Source organism: Heterocephalus glaber, unplaced genomic scaffold, assembly GCF_053883595.1.
Source record: "Heterocephalus glaber isolate CG9 unplaced genomic scaffold, H.glaber_assembly_v1.0 deba00000122, whole genome shotgun sequence".
Lineage (NCBI taxonomy): Eukaryota > Metazoa > Chordata > Mammalia > Rodentia > Bathyergidae > Heterocephalus > Heterocephalus glaber.
In genome coordinates this window covers 77,598,708-77,611,757 of record NW_028258138.1, presented here as the reverse complement: position 1 = coordinate 77,611,757, position 13,050 = coordinate 77,598,708, and the positions used below count along the sequence as shown (strand labels likewise).

At 44.1% G+C, this 13,050-nt stretch overlaps 1 protein-coding gene across 2 annotated transcripts in view; it reads right to left on the bottom strand.

The window, feature by feature from the left end:
• Positions 1-6,833: 6,833 nt before the first annotated feature.
• The window catches only part of Lmcd1 (LIM and cysteine rich domains 1), a 59,604-nt gene continuing 53,387 nt past the window's right edge, over positions 6,834-13,050 (bottom strand). For both annotated transcript variants that reach the window (XM_004835253.3, XM_087216644.1), the window contains 2 exons: positions 9,133-9,348; positions 6,834-7,472 (listed from right to left, as the gene is read on the bottom strand). In XM_004835253.3, coding sequence (XP_004835310.1) covers positions 7,314-7,472; positions 9,133-9,348 — 375 coding nt within the window. In that variant the 3' untranslated portion in view covers positions 6,834-7,313. The remainder of the gene's footprint in view (positions 7,473-9,132; positions 9,349-13,050) is intronic.

Here is a 13,050-nt window from a genome sequence, read left to right as displayed (position 1 = left end):
CCTACAGGCTGGCTGCAACCTGGTCTAGGCATTGCCAGTGGAAGTCACCCAGGTCCATACTACTCGTCACTTCTGTAGAACGAGGGAGATGAGACGATCAGGTGGGAAAAGTAGCAGGTTTACTCAAAGGTAGTTCCAAAGGAGGGGCCTCCTGCTGCCTTAAATCTCCATGTCATCGCCATGTCCCTCTCCATGTGCATGTCCGTCATCCCCATCTCCTCCATCTTCTCCTGTTGGAGTTTGCAAAGGCTTTCACTGCAGGGAAGAGGTGGGAGGAACACAAAGGGACAATACACAAGGAAATGTTAACCCTGCCTTATTCTGTCCATTCTGGGCTCTTTCCTTCCTTCTTCGAAATGAGACTGGATGCTGGCCTATATTCCTTTCAGATGGATGCTTACGTCTACTGGAGGTGTTACTTTTCCATCTCCTCATCTGAGATGAGAAGAGAAAGGGGTGGCAAGATACCTCCCAGCACGAGGAAGCTGGAGACGTAGCCTATTTCTGAAAGAAAAAAAAATGCTGTTAGCTGGGCTTGGTGGCAAACACCTGTAATCCCAGCACTCTGGGAAGCTGAGGCAGGAGGATCACAAGGCAAAACTGGGTTTCAAAATAAAAAAGGGGTGAGGATGTAGCTCAGTTTGAAGGCCCTAGGTTCAATCCCCAGTGCCAAAATAAAAATAAAAACCCAAAACCCAAAACCCAAATCAATCCTATCACCTTCTGGGCTACGGTTACAGAACTTGGTCAAGGACTAAGCACACAGCCTGAGCCGATCACAGTCCTCCCCGGGAGCCCCAGAAGAGATACTCCGTTTTCACTGGGCTCCATGACTCTGAGGAGTCTTTGCTGCAACTGGGTGAGCCTGCCTGATAGGTAGGCCAATAGGAGGGAAAGCAGAGGGAAAGATGAGAAAAAGTAGCAGTCTTAGCTCATACCTTGAGGTAATGGATTCACTTGTTCCTGAAGCCAGGCCCTCTCTCAACTTTGACCAGAAGTAGACTCTGGCATGTTCATCCCCTATCACCTCTCCTGTGGTCCACACTGGTTTGAACTGCCCTTCCTTTGCTTGCAGTAAGAGAGATCTGGATAGTACTTCTGCTGTCTGCAAGTGCAAATTCTTTCTGTCTTTCAAGAAACAATGTTGTCCCAAAGTCAAAACACTGAAACACTTTATGCTGGCGCTGCAGTTCCTATTATTAAAAAACCAAGGGAGACCACAAGATCATTTTGCTTCAAACCAGCAGAATCTGACTAAATGCAAATATTGATTGAGAAGAGAAAAAAACACAACACTTCAGAATCATGGCTCCCAGTGTTGGCTGGTCCAAGGCAGAGAAAGATGTGAATACCCAACCCACATATTATTGCACAGTCCCATCTTCCATGCAGCTTTCTCACACTGCAAGCCAATGTTCTGGAGCCAGAGTCTGATAACCCCATGACTCTAGCACTCGTGTCACTGTTGCTTATGCCTGTGGGACAGACTTGATTGAAAACTGCTGATATAGTAGAATTTAAACGTTCTCACTCCCCCCAGATGGTAAGTATGTGAGGCAATTGATTCATTGATTAGCTTGTTTTAGCCATTCCACAACGTGTGGGTGCCTAGCCATGTGCCACACAATGATGTCTCGGACCATTTACATGGATGGTGATCCCGCAGGATTACAATAGGTGGAAACTGTCCTGTTACTCAGTGATGTTGCTTGTCACAATGTCCTTTGCACAATCCCTTACGTTCACATTTGTGGTGATGTGGGTGGAAACAAACCTACTATGCTGACACTCTTTTTTGTTTTCAAAAATTTTTTCATTATCAAGTACTGTATTATATGTTGTACATAACTGTATGTGCCATACTCTTACATGGTTGGCTATATTGCTAGTCTTATGAAAATGTAGCACATAGACTTACGTACTGTCCCAGATACTTGATAATAGCCATTAACAAAATAAACAACTATCATATCACTTGTTTGTATATTTATGCTATATATTTTATTGTTATTTTAGAGTGTACTCCTTTTATTTATAAAAACAAAAGCTTACTGTAAAATAATAGCCATGTTACACCAGCAATAGGCTCCTACATCTCATGTTTACCATGTCCACTGATCACACCAAAAGGCCATATCCCATGTCTGACCTACACTATCGTGGTTTGTGTCCATGAAAGCCGACATGTTTACATATTGACCAAATTGCAGAACAGTGCATTTATCAGAATGTGTCATATGACATATGACTGCATCAAAGCATCACGTGTAGATTGTAAATATATAAAATGTTTATCTTTCAACTAAAAATTCCAAATGAGCTAGCATAATATAAAGGCTTCAGAAATGTGTAATTAACCCAAGCTTCAGGGTAAAATATCTTGGGTATCAATCACATTGTTTTTGGCAATGGTGAACAAAATCCCCTCTAACGAGAAACTGTATGAAGAAGAAATATATTGAACAATGAGAAAACGTGTCACCCTATACCAAGAATAAGGAATTGTCCCCTCCAACAAGAGGGCCAGAGGTTAGTCCATTGTCCCAGTGATATAGATTGTTTTCAAAATAGAGAGAAGGTAGAACTTCTTTTTATAATAGAATCCTAATTAATAAATGTTAAAGGAATAATTTTTAGAAAAAAAATTTTCAGCTATCATATTAATAATTAGCTCTCAATTGAGAAACATCAATGGATACTAATAGCCAGTGGCGGGTTTTATTGAGGATTTGGATATTCATACTGTCTCAGAACCTCCCTACAAAATATTTATTTAAAGCAAAAGAAAAAAATAACCTTATAATGGGAAAATCTGGCAAACACATGCTTAATCAAGTGTTCAAAAGTAATAACAATACTAATGGAACAAATAAAAAAACCTATACTATCTCTTTTAGTACAATGAAAAGTCAACAGCATTACCCCTGTCATATCCTTCCAAAAATGCATATCCTGAATCTAATTATAAGGAAGTATCAGGCCCAATACAACCAATAACTACCCTTTAATATTTTAAAGTATCAGGGTCCTGAACATTAAGGAAAGATCAAGGAAGACCCGATTGAAGAAGACTAGAGAGACAAGACAGTTAAGTGAACTGTGTGATCCTGGACTGGATCTTTGGTTATTGGGACTGTTGGTGACACTGAAGTTGGATCTGAGGGTTAAATGGTGGAATCATGTTTGCTCATTTTCTGGTTCTGAGGGTTGTATTGTGGTCATAGAGGAGAATTTCTTGTTTTGGAATCACACAATGTAATATTCAGGGGTGATGAGGCACTATGTCAACAATACCTTCAAATGGCTTTGTTCTTTTCCTGTAATTTTTTGGTAAGTTTGAAATTCTACTAAAAGAAAAAGAAAATGAAAGCAGGGATATTTCCTTCATAGCATCTGCTTTCATTAAAGAAGAAAAGTTTTCCAAGAATCATCTTGATGTAGAAGCCCCTGGCCAGCTCTCTTGCTGCAAAGGGGGCTGGGAAGTGAGTTCATATCCTGGGAAGTGGGCCCTTAGCAGGAAGAAAGAAGTGGGGTGCAGGTTGGCAACGTGTCGGTAGCCAACAGCGTCTGCCTCTGTCTGAAGCCTCCGTATTTGATCTTGACCATTTGAGAATATTGTGCATTAGCAAACTGAACCATCCAAAAGCCCTACCTTGTTTGTAGTTTAAAAATAAATTCATCACATGTTACCCCATAACATATACATTTATTATTTGTTGGGAGGCTGGGGCAGGAGGATCACAAGTTCGTGCCTAGCCTGGATAAATTAGTGACTTATGGAGATCCTGTATCAAAATAAAAATACTTCCGAAAAGGCTGAGATGCAGCTTAGTGTGAAGGCCCTGAGTTCAATCCCCAGTAGCACCAAAAATAAATAAATAAATGAATAAATATTAAAATTTCATAGGGGAAGCCTTTTGCAAATAATTACAGCATGGAAAAAGCAGTGCAAAACTCCCTGTCAGCCTGGGGTACCATGAGTGCACTGTAAAGGGTGCCTAGAATGTTCCAGGGGAGTGTAAGGCCAGGGAAGCTTCTAAAAGGCAGGAGTGGTGGAGATGGCAGTTGCTCTTTCTGCTCTTTCTGTCATATTTTAACACATACATCCACCTGGATCTGGCCCAGAGTCCCTCTTGGCCACAGTGCCTCTGGAAGAGACAGCAATGATCTAGAGCCTAGGGAACTTCAGGGAAAGGGAACAAACAGCCTGAGTGAAGTGACGGCGGAGAGGCAGAGAAAGTGACACAGGAGCTGCACACTGTTCATTTGGCTTCTGAAAGGAGAGCAGGAAGCAAGGAGGGTTGTGTTCAGGAAAATTAAATTTGTTTTGGTTTTGGTTTTTTTTTTTTGTACCAGGGATCGAACTGGGAAAATTAAATTTGATCAAAAGGAAAAAAAGTTTTTACTTTTTTCTGTGTGTGCAACAGGAGCCTGTGATTCTTTGTTGTTTGTGTGATTTGGTTTGGTGTTTTTAAGTCGGGTTTTCACTGTGTAGCTCAAGTTGGCCTAGAACTTATAATCCTCCTGCCTCAGCCTCATGAGTGTTGGGATCACAGGCCTGTGCCTGGCTCTGTTCTTGGAGAGGAGAATGCATGATAAGGCCTGTGTTTCTGAGCAATTCATCTGAAAGTCAGGTCATGGCAAGGAGACTCACTAAGAGACTGTCATCAGCCTGGGCAGAAAATGCAGGAGGTAGGACACAACCTGGGGGATGGCAGGAAAGAGAGGCTGGAAAGAGAAGCCCAGAGAAAGCTCAGGGCTCCACATGTAAGGACTGGTGTCAAGAATAGACAGGAGGAAGGCAGGAGCAAGGTCTGGGAGGTGCTCAGTGGGATTTGTGCTGGACCATCAGGCTTTCCCAAAAGGGCATGACCCAGTTGATACTCAGGCATCATGCTGGATCTCCAAAGTGGAGGGACCATGTGTCCAGTGACCAACCTGTCCAGCTATCACCAGCAATGCCTCCATCGCTCCTAGGACAGAGATCTTCTTTTTGTCATCTATGAGGCAGGAGCTGGGTCCACTGTCTTCCCTCACTGACCACCTTCATCGCCCCCAGCCCTCTGCCACGTAGATCTTCTTTCAATCCTACCTGTCCATGGGCATGTGGATTACTGTCATACAGCACAGTAAGCAGGCATTGAATGAACTGGTGCAGTTTCTGCCACCAGACCTTTACATGTGTCATTCATGTATGAATCCTTAACCACTGTCCCCTCCCTCTTCCCTGACGCAGCATCAGTTTATCCTTTGGATCCCATTTCAAATGCCACCTTCTCTTGACACATCTCTTGATATTCCTAGCTAGGTCCAATCTCTCTTTTATGTTCCATAGTATCATGAACCTGCATTAAATAGCATCCACAGTAGCTATAATTTTTACATTGACTTTGGGGAGTATTTGTCTGAAGCCCATCTCTCTCAGACTATAAAGTCCACTGGGCAATGGCTATTGCTCTTTTTCAGGCATGCTGTGTCCCCTGTATTCAGCGTGAGAGTTGGAACTCTGTAGTACTTAGTAAATATTTGTGGGAAAGGTACATGGATAGGTGACTATTCCAACTGTGCTTCAGAGAAGTGCCTGAGGAGCAGGTTGTACTTGAGAATTATCTTATAGAACACATAGAATTGGAACAGATAGAGTTGATAACCAGGCCAGACTGAGCAGAAGCCTGGGGTAGGGGCTGTGGAGGCTCATCAGAAGCCTCTAACTGTCCAAAGAGACAAATATTTAGAGAAATAAAGTTGTAAGAAATAAGAAACCTAATCAAGTTTGGAAAGATTCAGATTTGCAAGTGAAGATTCTGTTCTTAACAGGCAGTAGGTAGCCACGGAGCTCAGGTAAGGGCAAAGAGGTACTCAACACTTGGCACTTGGCTTTGAGAAGACAGAATGCCCACAAATTGAGCCCAGCTGGAGCGGGGTAAGGGGAAGATGGGGGCAGAAGACCACCACGGTGAGAGAGACTGGAAGTATTTCATCCAACTTGTGGATCACGAGCATGGGAATTATAAAGCATGGTGAAAGCAAACTTTAGATGGCAAAATTAAAGACACATGGCAACTGATGGAGAAGTTTAAGAAACAAGACTGTGTGACTGAATGTGAGCTCCTAGGACAGTGATGGTGAACCTCTTAGAGCTTTCAATGATAACAAGTAGCCAGCTGTGGCACGCGTGCCATGGGCTCCCTCCTCTGTTCTAAGACCCCTGTCATTCTCAGCTTTATATCCCCTATAAAAAATGATAGGGTTGTTTTCTTAGGCATGTGGGAAGGAAATTAATTTGAAGGATGAAAATACCGAGAGAGACCATAAGAGGGAGAGAAAATCTGTCCCAGTGATATGTTCCACCTGGCTCACTCAGTGGTCTGTTAGCAACACTTAAGAATTGGGAGATTTCTCATAGTCTTTATTTTTAAAGATTTGTGCACATTGGCCACCATGGCCATGTGGTGGCTGTTGGTTGAGCCTAAATGGCTTTGTCTGGCAGCTCCTGACTCCACCTGCTCTCCTTACGGATGGATGGCTCACTCATGGCCTGTCTGGCTCTGAGGGTAGCTGAGTGAGGTCCTCCACTCAAACAAGTTCACCAGAGGAGGCCGCTCTTCGGGGTTCCATGGAACAGGAACACAGATTTCCCTCAGGGATCTGGGAGCATTTGCAGCAGGGGACCTGGCAGGAAAGTTCTGTTCTGAGAACCTGGATGCCGGTGGAAATCTGGAAGACACTGGTGAGGGCTGCTTCCCGCCAGCACTAGCCTGTGCAGGATCATGGGTTAAGTGAGTGTTGCAAAAGTCATATCCATGGTGTAAGTCATTAAACACAGGTGTATGTGAAATTCAGAAAACTTTTATTGATAATTTTATCATGCCAAAAAGTTGTTTATTTAAAATTCAAATTCCACTTGAGAAAAAGAGGCAACAAGTAATAGTTGGGGTCCCAGCCTGTTCCTGGAAAGGCTCCCATGTCTACAACAAAGCTTGAACATCCTATAGCTACGTGACTGGGTCACTCAGATTGCATTCTGGAAATTCTCCCTGGTGCTTCTTTGCAGGATGCTGTTTGTGTCTTTAGTCGGTTGTAGTTGGGAAAGAACGACAGCAAAAAGAAATCCATCCTAAGACTTCTTAAAACATTTCTGGTTTTACAACTACTGCCCTCAAGGATCTACCACCACTCAACCTAGAATATATATATATATCCCCACTTGAAAGACATTACAGGTGATGTTGCCTGCTGGTGATTACATCAGCCCCTTGGGATGGTCTCAGCTTCTGGGTGGGATCCCATGGATTCTGAAGGCAGGGAGTCCTTCAGGAGCGCTTGGACTTGCTGCAAGTGGGGCACAAGAGCTGACCCTTGGTGACAATGTACGCCCGGCCACTCAGCAACTGCTCACAACCTTCGCAGACAAAGTGCTTCCGGTGCCAGGCGAGCTCTTCCACACGCTGGTAGTCCTCTGAGAATATAATCTAGAAGAGGGGCAGGAGAAATGAGTGACTCCATTTTTGTTCACAGATAGAAATACAAGTCAGGGGATGGGGGTTCATCCCATCCCATTCTTATTTTGGTCTTTAGAGGCCTCAGTGGAAAAATCTGACAAACTCTGGGGCAATCAGTATAGTATTTGGTGAGGGTCATGGTTGCATCTTACCTTCTCAGATTAAAAAAAAATCCTCCAGCATAGGCAGGTTTTATTTATCTAGCATCTGTGATAGCTTTTTTTGAAAATCCAAAGGCCAATTGAGTTCTGAGATGGAATGACACAATCCAATGAAGACAGTTTAATAACAGATAAGCTGCTGATGGCTAATCTTTGAGAGCAAGAACACAGAGGGCCCCTGGGCTTGGACTAAAGTGGCATTTCGGAATATTCCCACAGTGAGAACCCAGAGCCTTAGGAAGAACAGAATAGCAAACTGGTCACATGGGCCTCTGACTTTGGAGTCAAGAGGAACCGGCTATGAGTTTTCACTAGATATTTGTCAGCTTCATGGGCAAATTTAATCTCTGTGCCTCAGCTTCCATATCTATAAAATGGGGACACAAATACTTGCCACCTACAGGGTTTTAAGAGTCCAAGATGAGCTACTGCACATGAAATAATTGGAACAGTGTCTGACTCAACATCAGCCCCATGTAGTTATTATTGACCCTTCTTAACTGCCCTTTTCTCAAATGTAAAATGGACATCATGTTATTATGTCTCAAACGGGATACTATGAGATATGCACAGCATGTTACCCCCCAAGGATGGAGCTCATTATTGACCCTAGTACATGACGGGGAACCCTGACTGCACCCAAACGATGGTCCCCTCAACAGTGAAGTTACAAGCAGGCCTTTCCCTTCTTAATATCACGAGGTCACACAGTCATGAGGTAAGAGGGCCGTGAGCCTTGACTTCATATGGAGACCATCGTGGGGAAGGTGGTAGAAGGCAAACTTAGGCCCAGTGTGGAGCAGACATCTCACACCCTCTAAAGACAGAGGCAGTGTGCCTTCTGCTTCCAGACACATGCCGGCACAGCTCACTGTCATCAGAACTGGCACTGCAGGACTGACCTAGTTCAGAGTGCCTTCTCATCTGCTCCCATATCAGGTCCTTGGAGACCTTTCACCTCAACTGCTATGCAACTACTATGGTGTGTTCCATAAAGGTGTATGACCATGTGTAGGATGGATTATATCACACCATGGCAAGACAACTGTAGCTACCATCTGTTAGTCACTTAGGCAGCCAGGGCCATACATGTTTGTTCATACAGGCTCTGACTTACCTGACTGGGCACTCCTTGGGCTGGGTAGTCTTCTCACTCCCACTACAGAACCAGTGGCACCAAGGCACAGGCTTTAGTAACCACAAGGCTCAGACATAGCCGCAGGGGTGAGCCTGGTGCAACCTGGGGCCCTTTTGAGCACTTGCTAAATGCCAGGCACTGTGCCATGGCCCAGACTTGACAGCACTGTGTGTCAACCCCACTCTGACCCCATGTGAGGGCACCAGTGTCAGCCCCATTATGCAGATGGGAGGATGGAGGCTGAGGGTGGCCAGTGAAATGTGCCCCAGTTTCCCAACCTGAGGAGCAAGTCATGGACAAAGCCCCAGTCCTCCAACCTCGCCCTGCCCACCTCATCGCAACCTGAGCACCGTGGCCGCAGGCTCTCGCAGTAGTGGCGGCCACACCAGGGCGCACCGTCCTTCCAGAAGTAGATGAGGTCCACCAGTGGCTCGGAGCACTGCGCACACACAAAGCAAGCTGGGTGCCACTGCTTTCTGTAGCCAGCCCTGTCCGCATAGACCACAGGGCTGTCGCTGGAGGCTGCGCCCTTGCAGAGCTCGCAGACCTGGAGGGTGAGGGAGGAACAAGCACACAGATGCAAGTTTGCAGGGAGAGTGGGACAAGGGTTTGAATCTCGCCTCCACCATGCTGCTTCCTACGTGACTTTGTGCAAGGTAACACATCTTTCTGGCCCTCAGTTTTGTCCTCTACAAAGGAGGATAACAGTGTCTTTTCCCTAATCAGTTGTGAGGACTCAATAAAGTTACTAATTTATCCCTCTGCCTCTCAAATCTCATGAGTCTCAATATTCTCAAACACTATAGAGACTCCCAGAAAGATTTTGTTCACATGGGTAACAGCCACTGGTATTTACCGTAAGAGAAGCTGAAATGGAACAATTTAAATATTTATTAATTCATTTAATAATGACAAAAAACATACAACATGCTAACACAAATATCTTATTACTAAAAATAATGGGATTGGGGGGTAGCTCTGTGGTAGACCACCTGTCTAGTATGCATGAGGCTCTGGGTTCAATCTCCAGCAATGCAAAAAACAAAAGAAATCCCTGAGAAACCAAAACCACTGTATCTTTTAAAACAAAACATTTAATACATTGTTTAAAAAATATATGCAAGAACCATACAGTGAAAACTACAAAATAGTGCTGAGTGAAATAAATGGCGAACTAATGTGAGGTGTGTGGATCGGAAGGCTCAACATTGTTATGAAAGCAATCGCTCTGGAGCTAATTTACAGATCCAACCTTCTCCCCCCAAAAACATTCTGGGAGGCAAAAAACAAAATACAAAACTTTAGAAATTGCTTTATGGTTTTATAAATCTTTTTGATGACTTGCTTAAGACAGCTGGGTTCTCATGACTACTTCTGCATTCCATCTTGGGCACTGTGTCACTGGTTGAAATACATGAAGGGTATCTGACTTCACACTGATGCAAAGTTGGACAAGGAAGGGAGGAGTATTTGAATAGCCTTCCGAGATCACTGTGCAGTGGTAGCTTTCCGAAAGATAGCTGCAATGTGGAATCTAAAGTCATCAATAATAAGCAATGAATCTTTCATAATAGGTTATAATAAAATAATAAGGTTATAATAAAATGTTTGTCACCTTGTCCTTTGAATGGATCTTTTTCCCATGCATGATTATTTTTAATAAGCTTGTAATTTTTGAATATTTTTAGATTTATAGAAAAATTATAAAAGTAGTACAGAGACCATTCACATATACCAGTTTTCTCTGTTTTTAACGTATTACATTAATGTGGTATTTCATGTTTAGCTAACCAATATTGATATGTTATTATTAAATAATGTCCAAGCTTTGTGCAGACATTCTTAGATTGTACGTGTTGCCCTTTTCCTAGTCACACATCCCACCCAGCATTCCACAGCATTCCATATGCACGCAGTCACCTGTCTCTTTAGGCTCCTCTTAGAAGGGACAGTTCCTCAGACTTTCCTCACTTTTGACAGCTCCCCTGACAGTTCTGACTGCTCATCAGGTACTTTGTATAATCTCCCAACTGGAATCTGTCTGGTGTTGTGCTTACACTGGGAGGAGGAGCCCAGAAACAAGCTGCTCTTGACACACATGCTATCAGGTTCTTGCTCTCCCCACGATTCATCACTGCTGACACTGACCATGACCCTCAGGGCCAGAAGCACAGCTGAGGCAGTGCTTATCAAGTCTCTACACTATAAAGTAACTCATCGCCCCTTTTCCATACAGTCCTCTTAGGGAGAAAGCCACTAACAAGGAAGGAGAGCCCCACCGCCTGGAGGGCAAAGTATCGCATGAATTATTCAGGGTCCATTCATGATTTTGATCTCATAGCTCTCCCAGGACTTTGGGAACCACTCATTGTCCTATTTACTCTGGACTTGGCCAGTTTTGGCTGGCATTATTTCTGGATGTCTGTGTGAAATGGGTATATTCCCTGAGGGCCACTCTGCTGCCTCTAGCTCTCTCTCCATCCCTTTACGCAGGAATGTTTCCACTGCTGGCTCAGGAACAACACAGGGAAGTCACCTCGGGCTGCTCCTGAGCCTGAGTTCTGGTAATGATTTTGTGGGAAGAGTGAGCCTGGAAGAACTGGAGTGTGAGTGTCCAAGGTTTCTCCCTCCCCAGTCCCCACAGAATGCTCATTCCTTCCTTCCTGTCTTTATGACTCGCCTGTTTCTGTCTGCTGAAGGACAGAAACTTGACAATGTTACTTCAAGAAATCTTTTGAGCCACTGGAGTCCATTTCTGCTCCCCAAAGTCTCGGTGAGGAGGAGGCTATCACGCCTTTGGTGCACCTATGTGCACCTGGGCTCAGGACCACACAGTCAGTACTAGTGCTCCTTACATGAATCCAAGTGACTTCTCCTTGTAGAATTATTTCTGTATTATAGAAACCGTTCTTTCCCCTCCTAGAGATGATGAAACTGAGGCTCAAAGAGCTCCAAAATTTGCTCAATAGCACAAAGCAGACAAGAGGCAAAGCCAGGACTGGAACCTGACCCCAAAGCAAAGTCTATTACACAATGTGGCTTTCAGGTCTGGGGCCTCCAGTGGAGTGAAATGTCTCCTCCAAAGAATTCAATTTTTCTCATTAGTAGATCTGAAGGATTTTTAAAATAAAGCATTTTGCTTAATTGTCATATTTTAAATTCTACAAATATTTTTGCAAATAAAAATGGAAACTTATTCTCTCTCTCTCTCGTTCTATCTCTCTGTCTGGTGGCACTGGAGGTTGAACTCAGGCCCACTGAATTACATCATCAGCCCTTTTTTAAAACTTTTTTTACTTCAAGACAGGGACTTGCTAAATCTCTTGGTTGGCCAGGCTGGGATCAAGCTTGCATCTGATTCTCCTGCCTCAGCTTCCTGAGTGCTAGGATAACAGGCATGGACCACCATGCATGCTTTGTTTTCTTTTACACAAAGTGCCTATATGAGATCGTTCATTTTGGCTCCTGGTTCACAATGCCTGAAGTATTTACCACTTGAGCCTCTACAGAAATGTTTGCTGACCTTGGCCTACAGATGGTATTTTGAGCTTAATAAGCACCAAAATAGAAAGCAATTGTTCTGCCATGTAAAGACGGGGAGGTCGACCTCTGGAGGGTCCCCCAGAGGCCTGTGTGTTAGAGGCTGGGCCTCTAGTCCATGTGCTGTTGGGAGGTGTGGAACCTACAAGAGATGGGCCCTGGTAGAAGGCAGGGCATGGTGGGGCACTGGTCCCTTCAGCCCATTCTGCTTCCTGGCTGCTACAAAGTGAACGGCTGTGCTCCATAACTGCTTAGGCCATGTGTCCTGGGCTACCATGGGCCCAAAGGGTTGAAGACAAGTGACCATGAACTGCAGCCTCGAAAACTGTGAGCCAAATGAAACCCTTCTTTTTGTAAGTTCATTATCTTAGGTATTTGTTACAGTAACCAAAAGCTAACACATAGTGAAACAGTATTCTTAACTTACATACTTTAATATATTTTTAATATACTTAATATTACTTAATATTCTCTTGTATACCAAAAAGGAAATAGTTAAAATGGTGAAAACTAGGAAAAGAAAACTAAATGACAAAGAATGCTCAGGTGCTGGTCACAGTCCCTGAGCACCATAGCTATTCCATGGGTGTCTGAACACGGTGAGTCTGGTCAGTGGGGAGAGGCTCCCCGCTATCAGCTGGGACCCCCGAGAACAGGCTAGATTTGGGGCTTTGGCACTGCCACTGAGGATGGATGGCACCATGCCTCA